Source organism: Sander lucioperca, chromosome 5 (assembly GCF_008315115.2).
Source record: "Sander lucioperca isolate FBNREF2018 chromosome 5, SLUC_FBN_1.2, whole genome shotgun sequence".
NCBI lineage: Eukaryota > Metazoa > Chordata > Actinopteri > Perciformes > Percidae > Sander > Sander lucioperca.
Window position 1 is genome coordinate 5,890,502 of NC_050177.1, and position 24,596 is coordinate 5,915,097.

The 24,596-nt window shown below is 39.1% G+C and overlaps 1 protein-coding gene across 6 annotated transcripts in view; it reads left to right on the forward strand.

Moving 5' to 3' along the window:
- gdpd5b (glycerophosphodiester phosphodiesterase domain containing 5b) overlaps positions 1-24,596 on the forward strand; it is a 45,483-nt gene that overhangs the window by 13,908 nt on the left and 6,979 nt on the right. For 5 of the 6 annotated variants that reach the window (XR_004104160.2, XR_004104161.2, XR_004104162.2 and 2 more), the window contains exons 2-11: positions 2,989-3,162; positions 13,436-13,539; positions 15,379-15,472; positions 15,682-15,741; positions 16,154-16,252; positions 17,283-17,376; positions 18,948-19,093; positions 20,342-20,424; positions 22,331-22,481; positions 24,171-24,392. Coding sequence is in view for 3 of the 6 variants with exons in the window: in XM_031294879.2 (XP_031150739.1) it covers positions 3,046-3,162; positions 13,436-13,539; positions 15,379-15,472; positions 15,682-15,741; positions 16,154-16,252; positions 17,283-17,376; positions 18,948-19,093; positions 20,342-20,424; positions 22,331-22,481; positions 24,171-24,392 (1,170 nt within the window). In the remaining 3 variants the exon portion in view is untranslated. Of the gene's footprint in view, positions 1-1,503; positions 1,651-2,988; positions 3,163-13,435; positions 13,540-15,378; positions 15,473-15,681; positions 15,742-16,153; positions 16,253-17,282; positions 17,377-18,947; positions 19,094-20,341; positions 20,425-22,330; positions 22,482-24,170; positions 24,393-24,596 lie in introns of all 6 variants that reach the window. The other variant, XM_031294878.2, reaches the window with a different exon arrangement.

Sequence of the window (24,596 nt, forward strand, 5' to 3'; positions counted from 1 at the left end):
GCAGTTTATTTAAGATTTAAATATCTCTACTGGGTCATATTTAGCTAATGAGTTTCTGCTAAGACATGCTGATAAAGGGATTTATTACAGTGTTTTTCCTTTTATACAGCTCGGATGAGGGTTGGGGCATATTAACTACGAAGTAAAAAATGGATGGAGCCTACTATCTCAGGGTGACAAATCTGTGGCCTCAGTGGTGCTCTGCCATAATTATGATAATATTCCACATCAAATAGTTGTAATTAAAGGGCTGTTTGATGTTCAGCTCAATTGAAGTGTGTGTGTGTGTGTGTGTGTGTGTGTGTGTGTGTGTGTGTGGATAAAAGTGGCTGCGACACTGGCATGAATGGAAGCTTGAAGAGGTAACATTAACCGCATGAGCCACTTAGCAGTAACAGCATGGAGGCACTGCTGTCGATAGAGGTTTGAACATTATTATTTTTGTCAACAAGTGACAACATGATGTGCAGAAAGTGGTTGTTACTTTGCCTTGATGAACACACCAATGGAGCTTTACTGTGTCAGCTGCACGATTGTTTTTCTGTCTTACAGTCTTGGTTGGCATGCCCAGACACACATCCATATTTGCATTTTGTTTATTATGTTAGCAGCTGTTGATTATACGCAACCATCACTGAAGTTCAGGCCTGCCAATATTTATATTAAATCATTTAATCCAATTGACATGTCATGTGGTATTTGTGTGTACATGATACAGGATAAACGTATTATTAAAAAAACATTAATGGTCATGTGTTTATTATAATTTCCATTGTTCTCTGAAGTATATTTACTAATGCCTATATACTGAATGAATGAAAAATTTAAACAATTATGTTTAATTTTTTTGCGATCCTTACTACTATTTGGGCAAAAAATGTAAAATTTGACCTGAAAGTAGGTGTAAAGTAGGTCTATAGTAATCAGATGCCACATCATTAGCTAAATCAAAAGGGTTTGTCCTCTGGTTAGCTGATTATTTTTTTTTTTAAAGGTAGTGCATTGCAAGGCAAATTGATATATCACTAAGTCTGTATCAGGTGAAGGAAACACAATTGGGTGAGAATGGAATGGGTCCTATACTGTATACAGTACCTTTTCAGTCCATTTTAATTGAAATTAATATGTGACAAAATACTAGAATCTTAGCATTTCAAACACACACAAGAACACAAATCTAAAAGAACTATAAACTGGCAAAAGGCTGAACTGACAGAACAGCTTGTCCAAAATATATTTAGTGAACAAAGGCTACTTCTGTCCCTTGTGTTAAATCAAATCAGTGAAGTGGATGATCAAAATTATTCTCTTGATGATACATCATTTACATTTAACATTTCTTGTCATGAACAAACATGTCAGACTAGTGGAATGTTCACCTGTTGTTTTTTTTAACTGCTTGACTCTCAGACAGAGCAACTGCTGACACCATTCCTGCTGCTAGTAGGATTCGAGACTCAAAATGATGTGCTTACAAAGCTGTGATCTCCATCTATCCGACAGGCATGATTTATTCGGAAGAAGCATCAGAAAAGCATAAATGCTATGCTAGTAGTCGAGCAGTTCCTGATCTGATCAAGGTCTAAATCCCTGGTTGCCCGCATGACAGCTTGATGAGGATACAGTAGTGCAGACTCCAAGCAAGATAAGGTGATTATTGATAAGACATTGGCTGATGTTGATTAAAGTGTAACACCTAAGGCACAGAGAGTATTGCCTGTTAAGACCCTTGTGTTCCTGCTGGGGTGGGCCAGGTTCATTATACCCTTGGGTCAGGCACGCCCTCCTCAGCAGTTTTACTAATAACAGGAAACCTGGCCACTGCAGCAGATGCTAATGATCAGCTGCCCAGAGCCTGAGACAGCCTGATTACAGCAGGAAGAGTGTAGTTAACATGCAGAAATGCACTAAAACATCAGATGTGACTTAGCCGTATGCTAGCTGTGCTTCACAAACTGCGAGGAAATATGAATATTCCCAGTTAAAATACTCAGGAAAATGTTTGTATGTTTGTATGCCATTTTATCTTGTTTGTTTGACTCTCATCAGCAGAGAGATTCCATTAAGTATGCATGGTTTAATTATGCTTTTCATATCAGGCAGCACAACAGGCTCCATCATGCACCTGGAGAGTGAGATAAACTTGTGATAACAGCCATCACTGCTGTAATACCATTATTGTTATTAGAGATGAGTCTCAGTGCTGAACCAGCAGCTGCATAATGGGAGGACTGAGTTGTACCTCTGATTATTTACAGCCAACACAGCCTGGTACTTCTACCATGGTCACTGACTAACACAGCATTAGACAGGCATGAAAGGGGTGCTGGGTCTTTTGTAAAGTATCATGGTGCTCTGCTGCACCTCCACATTGAGAGGGGGTAATGGAGCTGTTTGGGTTCACCAAATTTAATTGCCATGTTGACCATTTAAAGGTGTACAAATCAGCATGCATCAATTTGTATACTGTAAGTTGAAGGGTTTTGCTTACATTACATTACATCCTTGTTACACCTGTTTACCTTTTCTTTGCTTGGCCTTTTTCTAGGCCTGACATTAAAAGGGAGTGATGGGGCCTGCATGCTGTCTTTTGACCCAGATATGTAGTGACTGTATGATATATCCATGGACACTGTAATTTAATGTGATGTTCAAAAGATGGTGGGCTCACCAAGCCCTTTTCAATTTAATTTATTTTCTTGATCATATTGATGAAAGCTTCTAGCAGTCTCAGTTGTCATTGGAAACGGGAGCTAGGAAAAAAGGTCTTGATTTTAGGCTTGGCTTTGTATCAAAGCATTGTGCTCTTCAGGCCAGCATGTGTTTTCTATCAAAGCGCCAGACATGCTACTCCAGTTACAGTTTGTTCCATGGATTGTGCAATTTGTTTTTGTTTTTTTTTGGTCTCAACATTTTGTAATCATGTTGTTTTCATTCACATTAACATTGCTAACATTTTATATGTTTTTATTTTTTATTTTCTTCCAGGACACTTTGTAGTCAGTGGGATGTTAGATCTCTGGAAGCAGGACTGACTGAAGGAGCATGGTGAAACACCAACCCCTCCAGGTCTATGAGCGCCAGCTGTGTTTGTCATGTATCACTGGGATCTACGGTTGCCGCTGGAAACGCTATCAGCGCTCCCACGATGACACCACCAAGGTGAGAGGGGGAAGGAAACCCCTTTTGTAGGTGAACTACACCATTCAGAATTGCTGTACAGCTGGCTGTCAGTCATTTAAAAAAAAAAATACAGAACATACACACATATTGCATACAGTGCAAGATACAGTACTGAATGTGTACGGTGTTCATTAGCTAAAACACGTGTGCCATGCATTAGAATGACATCTGACTTTGAGGCGTTGCAAGTCTTTCACATCTTACAGATTTTTAGTTTTACATTTGTGGGTTTTTACCTTTTCCCTTCTTTTTTTTTAATTTTTTTTTTTTATTTAAAGTAAAACGAAGAAAAAAAAACACATTTCATGGTTTGATTTGAGACTCGGGCACATGGAATTGTTAAAACAACACTGGTTAGCAAAGTGGTAGGAAATAGATTTGAAGCTGCCCTTGCTGTCATTGATTATCTCACAATATAATTATAGGCTGTATACACACTCACATGTGCACGTTCTCACATTGGTTGGCAGTGAATAAGACATGATGATGTCGTTCTCTGTGAAATTTATCATTTCAATTATAATTGTTGTCACCTGGAAGACTTTTAAGCTTTTAAATAGCATTCCATTCTACAAATGTGGATTTCTATACAGTTGAATAGGACGTTACAGTTTTGTAACAGGCATTGTTGCAGCTGTTACAATAATGTGAGTCTTTTCACAGATCTGAATAACAAGATGGCTGTGTAGGAGGTTGACAATTATTGTAAGATATTCCTTACTGAGGAAAACAAAATAAAACTCATGGAACCGTCTGTGTTTGGCATCTATGGCTGTGTACTCTTGCACCTCGTTGTCCCCAGATACCGTTGTCTCTCAACACTGATTTACAGCGAACAATTATCTTTGACCAAATATGTCCTTGTTGGCTTATCCCCCATTCAATAACCTTGAGCTTTCCACATAGGTTCATTTGACATTACAATGCTCCACTGTTTCTGAATCATGGTCTGTCATCTCCTACATTCTGCACATTTTTAATTAGTTTAATCAGATTTTGTTATAAATATTTTCCATCAAATGTTTATTTTTATTCTTTTTGCTGTACGTGTTTTCCGTGTAGAGCCACAAGCCTGGCTCTTGTTTAGTGCATCCGTATAGCAGTCACATTTATCATAGTCCGGAAAGACTATGGCAGACAATGAAAGGTTGTTATTATTGTTGTATATTTGGCATATAAATTATTTTTAAGCATTGAAATGTAAGCCTATAAATGGTCACATTCTTAGGTGTGCCATAATAATCCCAATCAATGTTTCATAATTTTTAACAATTTATAGCTAAACTTTCTTGATAAAATCTTAAGGCAAAGTGTGCACCCAGATCAGTCACATGTAACTCTCAACCAAAAAATACTGCATTGCTTTTTTTAGCATTAGGCACATGTCAGGATAAGTATTACAGCCTACACATGATGAGCATTGTCCTGACCTTTCCCTTTTATCTGTATTCCATATTTAGAATAGACACACAGGTTATGTTGCTGCAACAACTCAAACACACACCGCACATAGCCATGTGTACACTCACATGCACTCAGACACTAGGTTAAACCTAGGACACAGACAATAGACTCATGTCACTCAGCACACAGATGTTGAAGAAAATATGTGGTGTGCGTTAAACCTACATTAGTTGTGTAAACAAACGGACCCAAAAAACACAGGCAGAGATGGGTGGTTATGTTTTGATCCCCTGGATCATATAAAAAGCATTGCAGAACTAAATAAAGAGATATAGATTATTATTTTCCCCTCCTGTTTGCAGGAAACTGGACACCATGTAGCTCGGTTTCCTGTTGCAAGCAGTTGTCTTTCAGTCCAACTAATAGAATAGAATAGTATAGTGCAGAGTCAGCGTTCTTTGTTCATGGTGCTCATCCTTTAATTTGACCGTGTGGTGGTGGATAGCACTTATCTTGACCCCAGTGTGAGAAGCAAACAGTCAGGCACATGCACTCTACAGGCTGCACTCCATTTCTGTTCAGTTGATTCAAGAACTGGATATTTTCCCCTCAGCATTCTTTTAATGTGTTTAAATAATGAGTGATTGAGCTAAAATGATGTGTTCTACAATAACTGTAAATATAGACTGCTAAGAGTGCAGCTTAGTTTTAGTGCTGTCAATAACTATGAAGAATAGGGGAATAGCTGTGTAATCTGCTATTTGTTTGTCCGTACTTATTTGAGTGTCTACTAGAAACAGAGAGCTGTCCTTTCCATTGTGGATGCTTTCTAGCATAGGTCAAAGTGATGTCATATAGGACTGCATCTTTAACGATCCCAGTAAACAAACGGTGACCAATCAAGGACAGGTATCAGCTACATGTAACTGGACCTGAGCGAATCACAGAAGCGTGAGAACTGAAAATCTGATGATGAAACAACTGTAGACTCATTCATAATCTACAAGTGGATCATGCTCTTTCTCCCCTTTTTCATCTTTGTACTGTAATGAGCCATTCAGGTTTACTGGCTGTCGTTGTGAGGTTGCCTCTGTCTGTGTTCAAGGTGCTTTGTAGGAAGACAGCCCACGTCATGCAGTGCAAGCCGATCTGGCCTCTCAGTAATAATTGAAAGTATTTCCATTTAGCCAGTCTTTACCATTCAGTCAAACAAAGGCTTCAAAAATAGAGGCAAAGCTGCTCTGCCTTCATTTGTCTGTGATCTTGTGGTCTTTATTATCCCTGGCCTGGAAAATATTGGACAAATAAGACAACTGGGTTACCTAGAACAAGCACTTACACTGATGGCGACTCCACAATGTGGCATATTGTTTAATTTGCTTTGGATAGCAACAGTTAAAATAGAATATCACATGAGCAGAATGCAAATCCATTTAAAAAACTGCTGTAGTGATGTTGATCATAAAAGTGTTCCCTTTTTCTTGCATCCCTGTGTTTTTTGTATGATTTCAGTTTTTAGACCAGTGACTAGCATTCATTTCTAAAAGACATTTAACATTTCAGATGGTTTTCTGCATTGTGTGTGCTTGCATGATCACATACTTGTCCACTTGTCCCTCTGGCTTTCAGACTGAAAGGTTATAGACTTCAATAAATCAGATGTGAGGTGACTCAATGATTAGGCTGAGGGGTAGTTTGAGATGTTTTATGTAGGAAATGGCATTGTGGCTTGTCAAGAGGCTATTATGTGTATTATATGCATTTTACTTAAGTAGTAGTACTAGTGTTTTTGCTAAGTGGGTGGGGCATACATCTGCTGTATGTTTGTCTTAAAAAGCAAAGGGGGTATTTTTCCTGGATCATATTCTTCCGCTAGACCTCGTCTCTTCATAACTCCCATCTTCTCCAGGGCATCTGTCATCTTTATTCCTCTGTAATATTTGAAATCACATTTGGTACAAAATATGATAGTCTTTTAGGGCAAAGTTTTCATTGTGATTTGTTGTGCTTCGTAACATTTAAATCAATATTGTTAATGGCAACCATTTGTCTTTTCACTAATGACTAACCCAAATAGCCAGGCATGTATAGGATGATAAAGTCACCGTATTATTTGTTTATTTAATGGTTTGTCCACTTTATTTGACAACATTAATTTGTAGGATGTGACTTAAATTCAAATATGCTTCATAAAATGTTAAACAAATATGTCCATAACACGTTTAATTAACACATTCCTATGTGTTGTGTACCTCACTTGAGCTAAAACAATTGGTTGACTAATCGATAAGTCAATTGACCTATAAGTACCAACTATTACTCAATTACTTATTGAGTCTTCTTCTAGGCCTAGTATTACCTTTTTGATAGCTTCTCTGTTGAGAGAATTTGCTTTTTGTCTTTTCTATGGGATTGTAAAATTTTAAAGGTTTTGGTCGGACAAAACAAGACGTTTGAAGACGTCAATTTGGGTTTTAGGAAATTGCAGATTAATTGATAATGAATGTAATGTACTGTAATTCAAAATAATGAATTAGTCATTGAAGTCTTTTTAGTAATAGATTATTTGGCAGTATCAATGTAAATGTAATAAATATGCGGTGATGTGTCAGGTGATCTGCTGTTTCCCCCCATCTTGTCTGAAAAGATGCAGCCAGTCACTGAAGCAGCATACACTCATATGTTCCAGATGGTGAAACCACGGCCTTAAAGGGTTCATATGTAGCTTGCTAGAATGTGGGTACATGGCAAGGAAGGATTGCAATTTTATTCTTAGGAATAGGAGTCATTTATTTGATATTTTACACTAGAGCCTCTAGTTTTAGGACAGTCACTTTAATGTGTAACACACTGCAGAAGAATCAAAGCAGCTGTTGCTAAGGGACTGAAAGAAACTATGTTGAATCTAAAATATCCAGCTGTTAACGCCTTAGTGCTCTGATGCTGAACAACATATTTACCTTATCTGCCGTAATTAGAAAATCCCCAAGCTACGTTCTGGTGTGTGGCTATTTAACCCTGTGATGAATACAATAAGTGACTTGTGCCATTTTGTCTGGTTAGTGGTCTACCTTTTTAAAGAAGAAATCCCAAGCGTCCATTAAATGCAAAACATATATGGAATGTGTAGACTGATATTTCAATGACGTGAAGCTTGTGGACCCTCTGACTGGCTGGTACTGCCAGTCCTCATGAGTTCAGTTTAGAGCCAGAGTGTTGATCTTGCACAAGAGGTAAACGACAACAAAAAAAGGTTTAAAAAAATAAAAGGTTTAAAAGGGGGGGAAAAAGCAATGCAGGGTCAGCCAGCCTCAGTATTAGAAGTTTAGAAAGTGCAGTTATCAGGACCACGACCATATGTTTGCATGCACTTGTGTACATTGCTTGGGTGGTATGGCTGCATTATAAAGCAGTGTGAAATGCCAGGGATTTATCTGGATATGCTCAGGAATGTGACAACGGACTGAGATGTTAAATCCGGTGAAGATAGAGGCATGTGAAGCTGTGCCTGTGCCTCACAGGGAAAGAAGCAATGTCGGCGAAAGAATAACAGCTATGTTTTTTCTGCTTTATTTGAGCTGAAAATATCTCTCTTACATTTACGTGAGTTTTTAAGTTTATTCACGCACACCAACATGTTTGTGTTTATTTGTATCCGTGTGTACCTTTCAATGGCAAATTGATTCTGGACCATCTCACGGCATATATTCTCTCCACAGTGTCGGCATGTTAGATGGCAGTATACTGAGTCAAGATATCACACTGTCATACAAATCATTATGTTGGCTATCAATATATACTTTATAATACACTGTATATTATATATATATATATATATATATATATATATATAATATATATATATATATATATATATATATATATATATATATATATATATATATATATATATATATATATATATATATATATATATATATATATATGACAAGCATATCACATTGAGTAAATAGCTGAACAATTGAAATGGATAATAAATAATAAACTCATCTGATTTACGTATTCTCTAAGCTTAGGTATTATGCTTCTACAGATAGTTTCTACATCTCTTAGTAGATTGCCAATACATTAGCTACTATTTATCTTACTTCTGATGACAAATTTTGTCGTGTAGTCAGTATGTACTGTAATCCACGAGTTTGCAATTCCCAGTTATATCGCAGCCAGAAGCACATAATCAGTATAGCACAAAAAGTGTTCAGAAAGTTGTCTTGTTATATCAGTGTTTGGGAACATTCAGTGTGTCACTGTAAAAGGGGACGCAGTGTATAGAAAGTTGTCCTTTGATAACGGTGTAGGTAACATCCTGTGTTCACTGTAAATAGTGACGCTCCGTACATGATTCATGTAGTCCTTGTGCATGAAGTAACCAGCACAGACCCAAACATGCTTAATTATTTTTTCCTGTCAGCTCGTACTGTAGCGTCACAAAAGAATGCTCTGGTATAAATGTGTGCAGTTATGTTTATACAAGTAATCCACATGCTTGCCTGTTTATAGGCTGCCGGGCTGTAACTTTCTCTGTATAGCCTATGCGCTGTTAGGGGTCAGAGTTAAGCACAGAACGTAGCTGTAGCTTGCATTTGTAGCTTTAATTTACACACATACATGGCAATACACAACTTGACTTGTGTATCTGTAGAATGATTAGTTTTTGTGTGTGTGACTGTATTTAGTCCACTTATATACACTGTATTTAGTGTCACTTCTCAAGAACATCCCATCTTGGCTCCATAGTTGGTCCTATAGGTGGACTTGCAAATCAGATATAAATCAAAGTATTTAGTATTGCCATCATTTGCTTAGTTAAAATATTCATACAGCATGTGTATGTGTTTTCTTACGTGTATCTGAGTAAACAAGTATACATATGTTGTCCTTGCATGTATAACCTGTGCTGTGCAGCAGCTGCTGAGCATAAATAATAACAATCCTTTGGATATGACACTATGTTGTAGCCTAGATCCTGTTTGACATATTGAAGCATTTTTAGAGGGATAACGGAAGGCGCACAGATTGTTCAGTCATGTTTGTGTTATCATTAGTGAGTGCTCTTAGGGCAAATAAATATCGGAGAAATCACTGCTACCATTATAGAATAAATTACTTAATACTGTATGCCTCGTTTTAAATCTGATTTAGGATTGTCCCTAAGGACCACATTAAAAGCGCCAGAAAGTCTACACAAAAATGAGTATAAGTAAAAAGTATTTAGAAGTCAGTTTATTAAATCCAATATATTTAATTCTAATAGACCTGATGCTGAGCAGTGTTAGACTCATTATCCACATGTGGAAAGCAACGGAGCGTAAAACACTATTTTGGAACTGTGATCTTGCAATGTGAGAAAATATTAGTTAAATTGTTTGATGGTGATAGCTCACCAAGAAAGGTTGCGATGTATTCTAGTTAAGAAGGCCTCCCACAATTATGTGAGACATTTTAAACGTCACAAGATTACTCCTTTAAACAGATTTTAAAAAATCTATTAAGCCTATTTAATAAATACATTATTGGCTGCTTCAATCGTAATCCACTGTACTGGACTTGCTGTGAGCCATTGCTAAAAGGCAAGATAAATACAAATTAGAGGCAGAAAGCCACTGAGGGAGGCGGAAAGGTAAAATCGTGTTGGCTGTTATTGCAATGCTACTCTCTTGTCCTGCACTGCGATGGTTCTGAACAGATGGCGCCTGTAAAATGACTTTATACACACCTTTTTAATTTCCGACAACGTTCTTTGCTGCTGCTTTCTGAAGAAAGGCCAAAGTTGTCGACTCTCTCCCTCTCGTCACACCTGCTTTTCCCAGATGTTAAATCACTGATGCAATTTCCTCTGACACTGTGGTGAGTCAGCAATGATACATCAGTGTCGCTCTATTTTTAGAGTTTTTCGCAAAACGATGCTGCAATCCCATAATAAAAAAGGATAAACACTATTTGACTCGTAAGCGCCTAAAAAGGGCTGTACGTCTTAGCTACAGGATCCTTGATGGTTTTGAAAAGTTATTTTAATAATTTATATTTCAGCAGTTCAATTTTTTGGAATAACTTTTTAATTACAGCTTTTGATTTTATTTATTTTTAATTGATTTGAAGTTAATTCAATATATCTGAAACTTCAGAGAAGAACTTGTCTTTTATGATTTCTCCAAGGGGCGACCGGCATAACACTAGTTAGAATAATTATTAGAACAAAGCACAAATTACTATCGGCATACACTGCTCTTCAAACACTTCCAGAGATTGTGGTGTTCATTGCAGTGTCAGTCTGTCCATGGGGCGTTGTGCCTGGACAAAATGCCAGCCATGCAGAATGGTAATGTGATGTCACCAGGGCAGGCCAAGTATGTCAGGCTAGACAAGCTCTGCTGCTGAGTTAGCTGGCAAACAGGAAGAGGACATCTTCAGTAAATGGGAATGTTTTTCTTCAATACACATTTGTTTTAGTTTTAAAACTAACTGTCTCAGCTAATCATTTTTGTGCAGAACATAAATAGTTGAATTTAACAAAATTAGTAGAACCTTAGGTAAAACATAGAAAATGTCCACTTCTTGAGAACAAAGAGCTAATGAGGAGTACTGTATGCTGGTTGCATTTGGATGCAGGTTTTATCATGGGCATGAAAGTAATTATAAGAAATGGTGATGGAGCAGTAAAGATACGCTGATGGAGCTGAAAAGATACGCTTGCATACATTCATTTGGCCACGAGAGATATATAATTGCCATATTCAAGCTAATATAGTAGTGTGAGTTACAGTATAGTAGATAACAAAATACCATCTTTAGCATCAGATCTCAGAAATATGCATATGATGGATTCAGTTTATGAGGTGATCCAATAATTAAAAAAAGACCTCAGTGTATGTAATGTACTGACCACACCATCACAGCTCTCTCAGAGGCGTCTCAGGTCACTACCATCATAATCCTTAGAGGAGGGGGAGGGAAATGAAAGGGTGGGGGGTGAACAAGATGGGGTCTCCCAGGTGTTTTCAGGTAGTCATTAAGGACCATGGGACCCAGGGGTGCTGCTTTCTCATCAATCAGCAGAGTTGTCTGTCACACATACGGATCCGCCTCTCACAGAGACCATGGTAACCTTTTTGAAACTAGAAGTGATTGGTTGTGTTCTTTGTTATAAGACATATCCGAATGTGTGTGGGGTTAAACATTTGACCTTTTAATAATCAAAGATTAAAAAAAAGCTGAAGAGTCAAACTGTATTTGTTTTATTTGCTTAAGAAAATAATTGCAGTGCAATCAGTCTTTTTTTAGAAAGACTGATTTTACTTTTTAAGGTCATTTCCCTGCAGTGCAGCCAAACGTATCTGGTGCCTTCCTGCATAATAAAGTTTGAAATTTCCTTCAGAAGCCATGTCCAAATATGAGAGGGGATTGAATCAGCATTCCTTTTGGACTTTTCCCTTTTTTGTACAACTGATCTCTGTTATGCCACAAAACCATGCCCAGAAATTAAATAATACATCTTTATACCATCATGGTTTCCACTTAAGTCTGAGCACAGGTCTGAATGTTGCAATGTGGGAGAGCTCTGCCCATATTATGCTCATTTTCAGGTTCATAATTGTATTTAGAGGTTGTACCAGAATAGGTTTACATGGTTTCATTTTCAAAAAAACACCATATTTTTGTTGTACTGCACATTGCTGCAGCTCCTCTTTTCACCCTGCGTGTTGAGCTCTCTGTTTTAGCTACAGAGTGAGGCATCTCACTTCTATCCCATCTTTGGTGGGAGTCGCACGTGCACAGTAGCTAGGTAAGGACTACTAGCTAGAAGCTAGCGGTTAGCCACCTTGTTCTCAATGGCAAAACACTGCTACAACACTATAGAACTACTTACATGCCCCCCCCCCCAATTTGGAAGTGCACGCTCGTTTAGAAGAAGTCTCCCGGCTAATCCTTCCTTGTACTGACCGAAGTTGGAGAAACAGCTAGCTGATGTGGTATTAGCTAAAGTGGTTAGCACATAGCAAATGTTTCGGCCGACGACGTAGACGGTCCTGCTGATTTTGACCAGCTCACCCGGAGACTGAAGGCAGGATACAGTCAGAAACCCGTATCTCACTCAAAACAGCATGGATGGTTTTTTTTCCAAGTTTGTATGCGTGTGGAAGCACCAGACACAAAATAACACCCCAAATCCCAATTTTCATAATATGGGCACTTTAAACAAGCTCGAGGTCTAAACATGACCTTCAAATGCTGCACTGAAATAATTTCAGGCGGTAGAATTTTTGAAAAGCTTTTAGATTAGTCCATAAAGCAAACTTACTGAGAATGAGACCAGATATAAACCGGTCAGGCAGACTGTCTTACCAGCGTGTCGCATCAGCTGGCCGAGGAGATAATAATCTGATCCTCGGCGCACACACAACAATGGTGCATTCAAGCTGATATGCTAAGGTTGCTGAACTGAGTGTCTGTATCTTGACACTACAGTACACACAGTGCCCCACATACATGTGGTTTTTCAAGGACATTTAGACAGCAACTAAATTGTGTGGGTGTGTGTGTGCGTGGGTGGTGAGGGTTTAGAGGCCACATGCCTGACTAAAGCCAATCACAGTGAGAAGCAAAAGTTGAAGTTGTGTTCGTCAAGCCAAATTATACAAATTCATTCCACAGTCAGTCAGCATAATAGCTTTCTGTCCACAACAGCAGAATGAAATAACTATCTTTTTTTACCTTGGTTTTGGCACCATTCAGTTGTTCCACATTAAGTGCTGCTTCCTTTGTCAATTATAATTAGTCATAGGTGATCCACAAAAAAAATAATTGTGTTTTATTTATGTGTGTGCAGTGGGAGCTGCTGTGGTCCTTCATCCTCCTCTTTACCTTCTGTCTGCTGCTGGTCTGGTTCTACTTCTGGTGGGAGGCACATAACGACTACAATGAGTTCAACTGGTGAGTACACAGCCAAGTGGAGTGCTCCTGTGTGTTGTCGGGTCAAACTGGAGCCAGACGCCTGTCACCATATTGTTTTGGCTGTAAATAAATTCTATCCATGCCTGTCTGTTTGTTGATTTCCTAAATTGTCAGTTTAATCCATCATCTGCCTTAATCTGAGCAGAGACCACCCGGCCCTCCGCAGATTACACCATTACATAACAGAGATGGCTTGCCCAACATTTTAAATGACTCAGCCTCATGCCGCTTTTATTTGACCACAAGTATTGTTATATATGATGGACAAAGTTTTTCCAACATCCTTCAAAATGTGGATCAGACAGCTCTCATTTATCATTATTTCCCCAAATTATTTTTGTAATAAAAAGAGAAATTATGTCCACCATGTTCTTGTAAATGCTGTAACACAAAATTATTAAAATGGCTGTGTCTCATATTGTCACATACCTTGGTCTTTCTCCCCAACTACCCCCTCTCCTCCTGCTTTTAATAACCTCTACAATGTCACCTTTTCCTCTTATCGTCTGTTGCTTTCCATTGCCTCTTCTCACATTCCTTCTCCAATGTAGTTTGTGATATACCAGTCCCCTTTTCCTTCTCTCATTTATCCCTTAGTTATTTTTCTCATGTACCTTGTAATAGGTCTTTTTTCAACATCTTTTTTGCTTTGTTCCTTACCCCAGTCCACTTTTATCCGCAATCTCACCAGTGTTTATTTATCTCTGGATGTCCGTCATGGTGGGCAGACATTTGCCATTCCTTTGTAATAGGAAGGTACAAATGTCCTGCTTTTTCCTTCCTGCTTTTTGTGGGGTTTCCACAGTTAATCACAGAGATGACATCCTTGCCCTTATGCGTTCTAGTGATTGAGCAGCAGGGAGTGTCCCAGTCCATCTGCACTATAAATTTATTCACAAAGGGCTAAGAGCATCAGCGCTAAGTGACCCTGCTGTGGCTCTGTGCCACTTAAATCACTGATAAGGCTTTGAAAGTAGTTAGTGCTATAGGCCCTAGCTGTCATGTCAAAACGCACATGTGCACAGACTCATACACTAGTCTTTGCTCTGCAGATGTAAACCTTTTGATACACCCAGTGTCACTCTTTTGAGCATTACAGCTCAGACGTGTGTGTGTGTGTGTGTGTGTGTGTGTGTGTGTGTGTGTGTGTGTGTGTGTGTGGTGAGGAAAATAAGTATTTGAACACATGTATGTATGCATGCAGTGAGGAAAATAAGTATTTGAACACATATATATGTATGTGTGTATATGTATGCATGCAGTGAGGAAAATAAGTATTTGAACACATATATATATGTATGTGTGTGTATATATCTATCTATCTATCTATCTATCTATCTATCTATCTATCTATCTATCTATCTATCTATCTATCTATCTATCTATCTATCTATCTATCTATCTATCTATCTATCTATCTATCTATCTATCTATCTATCTATCTATCTATCTATCTATCTATCTCATTCCCCCTCTCTCCCCTTTCATGTCTTCAGCTGTCCTGTCAATAAAGATGCCCCCAAAATAATCTTACATAAAAAAAAAAAAAAAAAAAACAACAACCTGCAAATCACATTTTTAGGCTGTTATTGTCAATATGACATAGTATCATTCTTTGATTATTGTCAACTTAAAAGGCATGGTTTTGTTTGAAGGAAGTAAAAATGGCAAAAAAGACTTGAAAATGAAAATGAATGCAAAAAGGCACACAAAATCACATTAGAAGAAATTTTAGATTTATTTTAGACTGTTAGTAATGATGAAATGTAGGTGACCTCTCCTCAGTATGAGAAGTGTTATTCACTCTGGTTCCTGCAGGTTCCTCTACAACCGCTCTGGGGAGTGGAGTGATGGCACTGTTCCCATCCTGGCCACCACCGCTGCTGGCTTCACCTACATCGCATTTTTAATGGTCAGTGCTACTTCAAGTATTCACTGTAGAGGTGTTAAACATGTTGTGTTCATCGTAATGCCCCTGTAGTAATTTAGCAGCTTTTGAATTGTTTGCATATTTTCCAGACATAGTAACCAGACTGTGGTGATGTTAAGCAAGTTGAGATCTGTGAAGCAGCAGTCTTGTTTTTGAAAGTTGTACTCTTATGTGTATGTTTCTCTTTTCAGATTTTAGCACTTTGCCATGTTGTACTTGGGCAACAGTTGAATTTACACTGGCTCCATAAGGTAATGAGACTGTGTTAGTGTGGGTGGTGAAAATTGGGAGGTGGAAGGGGGTGGGTGAGTTTTACATTTGTATCTTTCTCTGTATTGCGTGTGTGGTGGGATGTGTTTGTACACTAATCTCTTGGCCTGGTGCAGGCGTGTGTGCTCATTCATTGCTGATGAGCTGAACTTGTCCTGAACTTACAGTTTGGATCATGTTGTCCCAGTAGGGTTGTGAAAACCCAGTGCATGCCCTGGTCTAAAATGCTATCGGCAAACCAAATACATGGACCAAACATTGTTTGGGGTGTGAAAGGACTAGGAAGCTATTGGGGTTATTCTGTGGTGTGGGTGTGTGGATGTGTGGGTGTATGCGTGCATGTATCCAAAGTGACAGCCTCTCTGAATTTTCTGTATCTCTCTGTCTACACAGATAGGAGTGGCTGCTGCTCTGTTCACCACCATTGTTGGAGTGATATCTGTCAGTCAAACATGGGGGCAAGAGTGGGATGTCATCCCCATCTCCCTGCAGGTCAGCAGACTGAAACACAGTAAAACCCTAAAGCCACTTTTGACAACTTGACATCACTGCTGATTCTAATTTTGAGCAATAAACTAAGTAGGACTGGATCCGAATATTCGGATACTCGTTTGTTGGGTAGGTATTCGATTTTCAATTTCGGGATTCGAATATTCGTGTTTTGTTTAGTTTTTCTTTCACTACTGTAATAAAGTTGAGACAGATTCAACTTTTGGAGAAACACAACCCCAACGTCACGCTGCGGTGGCCAGTCATGTAATCAGACTTTGTCAGTCCGTTTTGGAGGTGGTGTGAGAGTACCGTACAGTAAACAGGAAACACCACTGCCTTTATCGCTGCCAGAATTTCTTTTTAAACACCATGAGGGTAAAAAGCAAAACGCAAGCTACTGAACTGCTCAGGAGTTTGTGTAACAGCTGATTGTTTCCTGCAACAACAAAGCACAGTCGCTCCGTCTCTTTTCTTTCTGTGTGAAATGAAGCTGCTTTCAAGTCCAGTTGGAAATGTCGAGATCTATAAACGATCTGACGGAAAACAATATTGGGAAATATAAAGTGTACTTCTGCTACATTGGGGGGGTAAATAACACAACAGGACACATCAAAAATGAGCCATTCAAGTGACACTCCCGATCACTTTTGTTGGTTCCTACTAACAATTACCTGCTAAATGATAACCAAGGAGTTGTGAGAAGCTCCTAATTAGTGAGTCCCTGTGAGATTATTGCACCACCATGCATGTGTGATTGAAGTGGACGTGCCTCTGCAAATTATAGCTATTATCGCTGAGTAGTGTTACCATTGTCTTCTTTACCCCAGATAATGTCTGTTATTCCATGCCTCTCTGTCTTTATTTTTGTTTCTGTTCTCTTTTGCTCACTGTCATCCCTCTTAAACCCTGATTCTCTTTCCCTTACCTTTTTCTTTTTCCCCCCCTTTGTCTCCATTTTTCTATACTCTATTTTTTTGTTTCTTTGTGTCCTGCCTTCATCCTCTCATCTCTGCCTCACATCTCTGTCCAGGCCACAGGTCCGTTCCTGCACATTGGGGCTCTCGCTGCGGTCACAGCGTTGTCTTGGATTGTGGCTGGACAGGTCGCCCGCACAGAAAAAACAAGTACGCTTCCTTCTGCAACACCAAATACAAGTTACTCTTACCTGCTGTACTCATCTGCCACACACATACACACACACACACACACATACTGGCACAGGAAGAGTGGTGAATGATTACCACTATGTAGACAGAGGCCAGGACCTCCACCCAGGGTGTCGGCGATAACGAACATTCCTACAGCCTCATGTGATGTTTTCCAGCCAGGACACCTTGGATAGTTTTCTCCTCGAGTACAGGAGTCTTTCTGGGGAAGTAGCAGCTCTTAGTGTGTATTCTAACTCTCTGCCATTGGTGTCTGTACAATGAAATTGAAAGTCTGTGTCTTCTGAAGACATTATACATTATTACATTATTACATACATTATAGCCAAATAGCAATATTGATTATATAAATGCAGTCAGTAATGTAAATCAGCTAAGAGGATTTTACTTCCAGAGAGTTGCATAACATAAGTATTTTTTATGACTGTCCTTATATTAGACAAGGCAGTTTGTACTTTGTACTGTGGAAGACATTTAAACCTATTAAAATTCATTAGATACATTTTAGGTTCTGCTGTTAAAGAGACTTGATGAGGGGGAAAGATCTGGGCCATACTTCTCCCACTTAAGCATCTCTGCTCTAATGCAGAGTGGAATGAATACCAAAGAGGATGTGAGGGTGTATGTGTGTGTGTGGATGAAGGCTGTGAGTCTCCTGTGTGTAACAAGAGTTGTCTACTCAACCCCACCCCAGAGCTGACCTTGAAACAAATACATGTGCGTGTGTGCTTGCGTGCGTGTGCCCACACTCGCAGCCTTCATTGCTCATTTACACCATGTTGGATACAGGGGCATGTGTATCTCCTTGGCCCCTGATGTCAGTGTTGTGTTGCCACTGTGTGTAGCTAAAAACAGTACTGAACATTCACAGCAACTAGTTACATCACACATCTCTTTGAAAACTAAGACTCCTAGATCGCCCAAAGATTTTCTTTTTGGTTCAAATGATTAAATGATTAAAAACATTTTCTCTTTGGTTTTATGAGTTAATTTCTGTCCATGCTTAGGATGATTACTGAAAGAGACAAACTAGCTTGGCATGTGAACTGCATTAGTCACTGGTCACCCAAATGAAGTTGATTATGATGTTAATAATGCAAAAATGAATTTCACCATTGCAATTATTTGCCAAAAACAAGTCCCGTTTTAATATGTATGAAAATGAAATGGAGAGATTGAAAGCAGCAATTTGTTTGCATATTCTTTTTAATTGTCGTTTTTACAAGTCTTTTGTACAGATCAAACTAACATAAAGGTTCATTAGTGAGCTTTAGAGGGGCTGGTCAGCTGATTCTGGACAGCTAGGCTAACTGTTACCCTCGCTTCCAGTTATTATGCTAAGCTAAGCTAACCAGCTGCTGGCTGTATCATTTTACCATACGGACATAAGCGTTGTGCCGATCTTCTCACCTTAGTCTCGCCAAGAAGGTGAATAAGCGTATTTCCCAAACTTTCTAACTATTCCTTTTACCTCTGTATTTACAACATGGATAACAGCTGTGACTATATTACTGTCTGTCTGCTCCCAGTGTTTCAGGTAGTGGTCGTGCTGCTTTATCTCAGTGTGTTACTGGGACTCTACGTGGTGCCCATGTACATCACCTCCCCCTGCATCATGGACCCCACCACCCTCAAACAACGCCCTGATGTCATTGGCCACCAGGGAGCCCCCATGGTGAGTCAGCTGATCTCTACCATCCAATCCGAATGTGGTATAATGAAACAGGCCACTTTATACAAATTGTATTACATATGCTTTCACACTGCCCCACACTTTTAGCTACATTAAATTGGCTTCACAGAGGGAAAAACCCAGAACAGCAATGATGATGATACAGACACCGAGCCACTCACAATATGAAGCCTTAAATCCAGAGTGTCAACGACCACTTCATTCTCATTTGAAGAAGGCAGAGGAAAAACTGTGCTTCCCTTATAGATATTTGTTCCCCTTGTTTTTTACTCATTTTTCTTCTCCTGCACTTTCCAGGGCTATTCTAGTATATTAATGACCTTGTGGTCGTGCAACTGAAAATAGTCAGTCCACAAACATAACCCAGTGGGAGCCTGGAGATCTCACTGCCTGCTGTATGGCAGGGATGTATTTTCTGTGAGATTTATAGTTCTGCCTGGACAAAGCCTTGGCAGCTTGTTGTGAAAGAACATCGATTAGAGATTGCTTATGATCAGATTCACTACTGTCTCCTTAGCTGTTTTCTGTTACACCATCTTACTCACAGATCCAATTTACTACAGTGTTAAAAAGCCTGTTAGAGCCTGTTTAAGTATGTGCCAGAAGGCCACGTTACAATCTGATTTATACACACCATAGTACATGCTTTTTATATTTTGATGTATGGGCTTGAATTAATGTTATGTACTTGGCATAATGTCTGGCTCAGCATTTGTATGCAAACTTTGGAAAGAAAATTAAGGTGGATTCCTGGTTACTCACAGTTACTCACACGATTCAAAACACACCCTGTTTTTTGTGGTATTTGTGTAAAGCGATCGATCCTGACAGTGGAATCTACAATTGGGCGTGGCTCTGCAAGGCTGTGAGAAACTCAGTCACATGACTGGACTCTGTTCCCAGAAGGACTCCGTATGGATTACAACATCATTCCTATCTGTGTGTTTCCCAGTCATTAGCTTTACTCACAGGGTATTCTAGGAAGATGCTTATCTAGTAAGTGATGATTAACCTATTGATGTGCTATTGGTCATAACCTTGACTTGAAGAGTTGAAGAGCAACCCACAGTGCTGCTCTTTTATATCTCACAACAATCCTTTGTGTTCTAGAGGAAGGAGTCTGTTTTCACATACATCTGCGATAAACCTCATTTGTGTGTGTGTGTGTGTGTGTCTGTCTGTCTGTCTGTGTTTGTGTGTCTATCTGTCTGTGTTTGTGTCTGTCTCCAGCTTGCTCCAGAGAACACACTATGGTCCTTCCAACGAGCTCTGCAGATGAATGTCACTGGGTTTGAGGCTGACGTGGCTATCAGGTACGCACACACACACGTGATTAATACAGCAAATGACAGTCAAAGAAAGGGCTATTTTCTGCCTCACTGTTTGGTTTCCTTTCATAAATTATGAAAACATTGGTTTACCCAGAACATCTTAATACCCTTATTAGAAAAAGCTCACAGTGGGCTACATATTGCCTTACCAATCAAAACATGATGTGTTGCTTTGGTTAACTCTCTACTCTAAATATCAGACAAAAGTATATCTTAAAGTAACATTTGCGTAGTTTAAACAAATTATTGTCGTCAAAGAGAAATCTGCAAAGCAATAATCATTCAACATGAAGAAAAACAAGGAAATAACAATATAAACACATACTTGGAATACTTTCTACAACAATTACATGACTGTAACATTGAACAAGCTACAGTGATGCAACAGCAAATCAGTCTTTCAGCAGGCATTATGTAGAGGCATGACATCACGAACATAATGGGAGGTGACAAGCTGCATTCAGAGAGACACACTTGGAGGAAGAAGAGAAGAGAGGAAGTGGGGGGTGGGTACTGTATGCCCATGGTATATGATGGATAGTGGGTGTATATGTCTACTCAGGCATGTGCAGTGATGGAGGATGAGTGATTGTGTAGAGGTGGAGGAGTGTGTCTTTGCTGGTGCAGGGTGTGCGTTTGTGGTTCGGAGCTGTGTTTTGTAGCGTGTTTACGGTCATTGTCCATTACTCTTGCATCTTAATTAGCCGCAGACTCTTCCTGCACAAGCAACCGTGTGTGTATATAACCCCACACGTTCATTCACTATGTGGGCTAAAACAACCCAGAACTATTTGGTCCAGACTTGCAGTGTATGCAGGATGTACAGATTCTTACTAGAGGAGCTCTGGCCGCTGTAAAGACTCTCTAAGGAGTGTGCAAACTCCTGTTAACTGATCAAGTATATCTACATGAAAATGAAAGACAACAAGGAAACTAAAACAGACATCAGGTAGAGATGTAGGTTGTGGAAGTTACAGAGAAACTGTGTGTGTGTGTGTGTGTGTGTGTGTGTGTGTGTGTTGTGTGTTCCCTGTACAGTCCATAGAGAGGTGAATGAGTGTGTGTGATTGGTGCAGGCCGCTGACAGGTGAGCTCCTGGCTGTGCTGAGTAATTAGACTTGATGACAGCCAGAGCGACAGTGACTCCACTCCTGCAGCAGATCAGACATACACATACAATATACCAACATCTTATTATTTATACACTACTTATTTCAGTTTATCATTTCAGGATTTTTACTGATGAACTTTGTATAAATATTTGTTCTATGCCAGATAAATGTATTTGGGGATTTATCAGTTCACACACTCACAAACAAACACACACTCATATTCACACAGGAAAATGATTTTTATTTTCAGCGATGAATTTGAATAAGCAAATATTTAGAAATGGGTGGGGTTTTTCTGTTTTATCTTGTTGGCTTATTTCTACTGAATAACAAAAAGAAGTAATTTGGTATTCAAATATTGAGCAGCAACATTTTCTTTTCTTTTATTAAGAATTGCATAGTATCAGCAGATTTCACTGAGCAGCAGCATTTAAAAAAAGAAAAAAAACTCAAGTAACCTTTTCTTGTCTCTCTCTCTCTAACCGATTGGTCATCCTTTTGAGTCCTTTCTTAGCATAAACGGTCGCAGAGTTTTAATTATTATAAAAATGTGAGCGACAGTAGCTGGGCGATCAGATGTATTTGATGTCAGTGAGGTTATAGAAAATGATGCAGATGGACACTAGTCCCCAACCATTAACACACATATTAGCACTCGGTTCCACCACCCTCTGGCCAATCAGCATTAAGGTTTCTCTATTACCCCTGTATAATGCTGAATAATATAAACTACCTGACTTGCATCTTATAACTCTGCTCCCCTTTCTGATTATTAGCGTGGATGGAGTGCCTTTTCTGATGCACGACCGCACCCTGCGGAGGACCACAGATGTGGAGAAGGTCTTCCCAGACAGACAAATGGAAGACGCCTCATTCTTCAACTGGACAGATCTGCAACAACTCAACGCAGGACAGTGGTTCCTCAAGGTAGTTGTTGGTTGCTGATGAAGCCATTTCAGCTTTGTTTGACAATGTGACGTGGTGCAGTGATGTGTGATAAAGGCCAGTAGCCCATTGAGTCATGAGTACTCTGGTCCCTTTTTGGTTTCATCTAAATGCTGAGATCCGTTTAGAGATGCTCTCCTGTTTGCAAAGGGGGTCAGGGTCAGCTAGTGCTTCAAAATAATTGTTTGTTTCAACCTGCTTGAAGTACTAGTGGGCCAAACAAAATGAAAGGACACTGACAAACAAGCCATGAGAATTGTGTAGAAATGCTGCCTGTGCTGGTACCCAATTATTCTTTCCTGCATATGATATTGCACCATCTTCAAGAAATGGAGAAATGACCTGATCCATTGTTGTATCCTTGTTTAGCCATTACTTGCATAATGTGTAAATGCATTTATCTTTACATTCTGTTACTAAAGGAGAGAATCTGGGGCAAGATGCAGTGATGTAGATACATTGCTTTTCGTGCACTGTGCTACTTTGCTGTGTTCTATTTTAATCCTTCTACAGTACCCTCCAATCAAGTATTTGATAACATACAGTATCTCACAAAAGAAAATAAATATTTCATTATATCTTTTAATGGGACAACACTGAAGAAATTACACTTTGCTACAATGTAAAGTATTAAGTGTACAGCTTGTATAACAGTGTAAATGTGCTGTCCCCTCAAAATAACTCAACGCACAGCCATTAATGTCTAAACCGCTGACAACAAAAGTGAGTACACCCCTATGTTAAATTCCCATAGAGGCAGGCAGATTTGTATTTTTAAAGGCCAGTTATTTCATGGATCCAGGATACTATGCATCCTGATAAAGTTCCCTTGGCCTTTGGAATTAAAATAGCCCCACATCATCACATACCATACCTAGAGATTGGCATGGGGTACTTTCCATAAAATCATCTTTCAATGCAAATCAAACCAGCTATTAGACTAACCGACATAAAACCATGCCAATCTCTAGGTATGGTGAAGGGTATGTGATGATGTGGGGCTATTTTAATTCCAAAGGCCAATAACAATAATAACATAATAACATAATAATAAAATAGCTATGTTGGCATTTGTTTGAATCTGCATTCTTTTCTGCACTCTCCTTCTCAGTCTATCTGCATTGCATGTGAGGTCATTGTGGCTGGAGATTGCATTCCAAAAGAAAACTTACTACTTCTGTGCGTAATTATGACAATTCACTGTCATAGTCTGATATCTATGTGCCCAAACATGCCCTGATCTGTCCTGATTTTGTAATAACATTTCTATTAAAATGACAAAGCTAAAGTGTCTTTTAGTGAGTGAAGAGAAGCACATCACGATGATGATCTTCTCCTGTGGGCTTTGACAATGCGCAAAGGAGCAGTGAAGCATGAAAGGATGTGAAGGAAATGAAGGAAAGAAAATTCTATTTTTATTTCCTGTAGGCATTGTCCAACCGCTCTACAGTACATAAATGATGGATGTTTTTAATCAAAGTAACTACGGTATTAGGATTATGATTATTATTATTATATATATATATATATATATATATATATAGCAATTTCTAGCAGCAGAGATGTTATTACCATGTCATAATTGTATTTTAAACTGAAATAACAGTGACATTACTCCCCTGTTAAACACATCTGTGGTCTTCATCCTCATGTTCTGTCTCTGTGTCTCAGGATGACCCTTTCTGGACGGTGCACAACCTGTCCCCACATGAGAAGGATCTGATTGCCAACCAGACTGTGTGCAGCCTGGAGCAGCTTCTAAAGATGGCTTTCTATCATAACAGCACGGTGGTTTTCCGGCTGAGGAGACCTCCTCCAGAACACCCCTGCTACCACAGCTGGGTCAATGATACGCTGCAGGCTGTGCAGCAATCTGGGGTTCCTCAGGGTCTGGTAAGTATGTAAGAACCTAATGCTTAGATATGCACAGTCCACATCGTGTTTTGTATTCTCCACAGCATGATGTCTGTTTATCTATTCTGAACATATATCATGCAAATATTGATTGGTTCAATTGTGAATCAATCTAATATTACAAATACACTTGATAGGCAGTGAGTGTTCCCTAGTTCTATTCATGTGCATTCAGACCCCGTC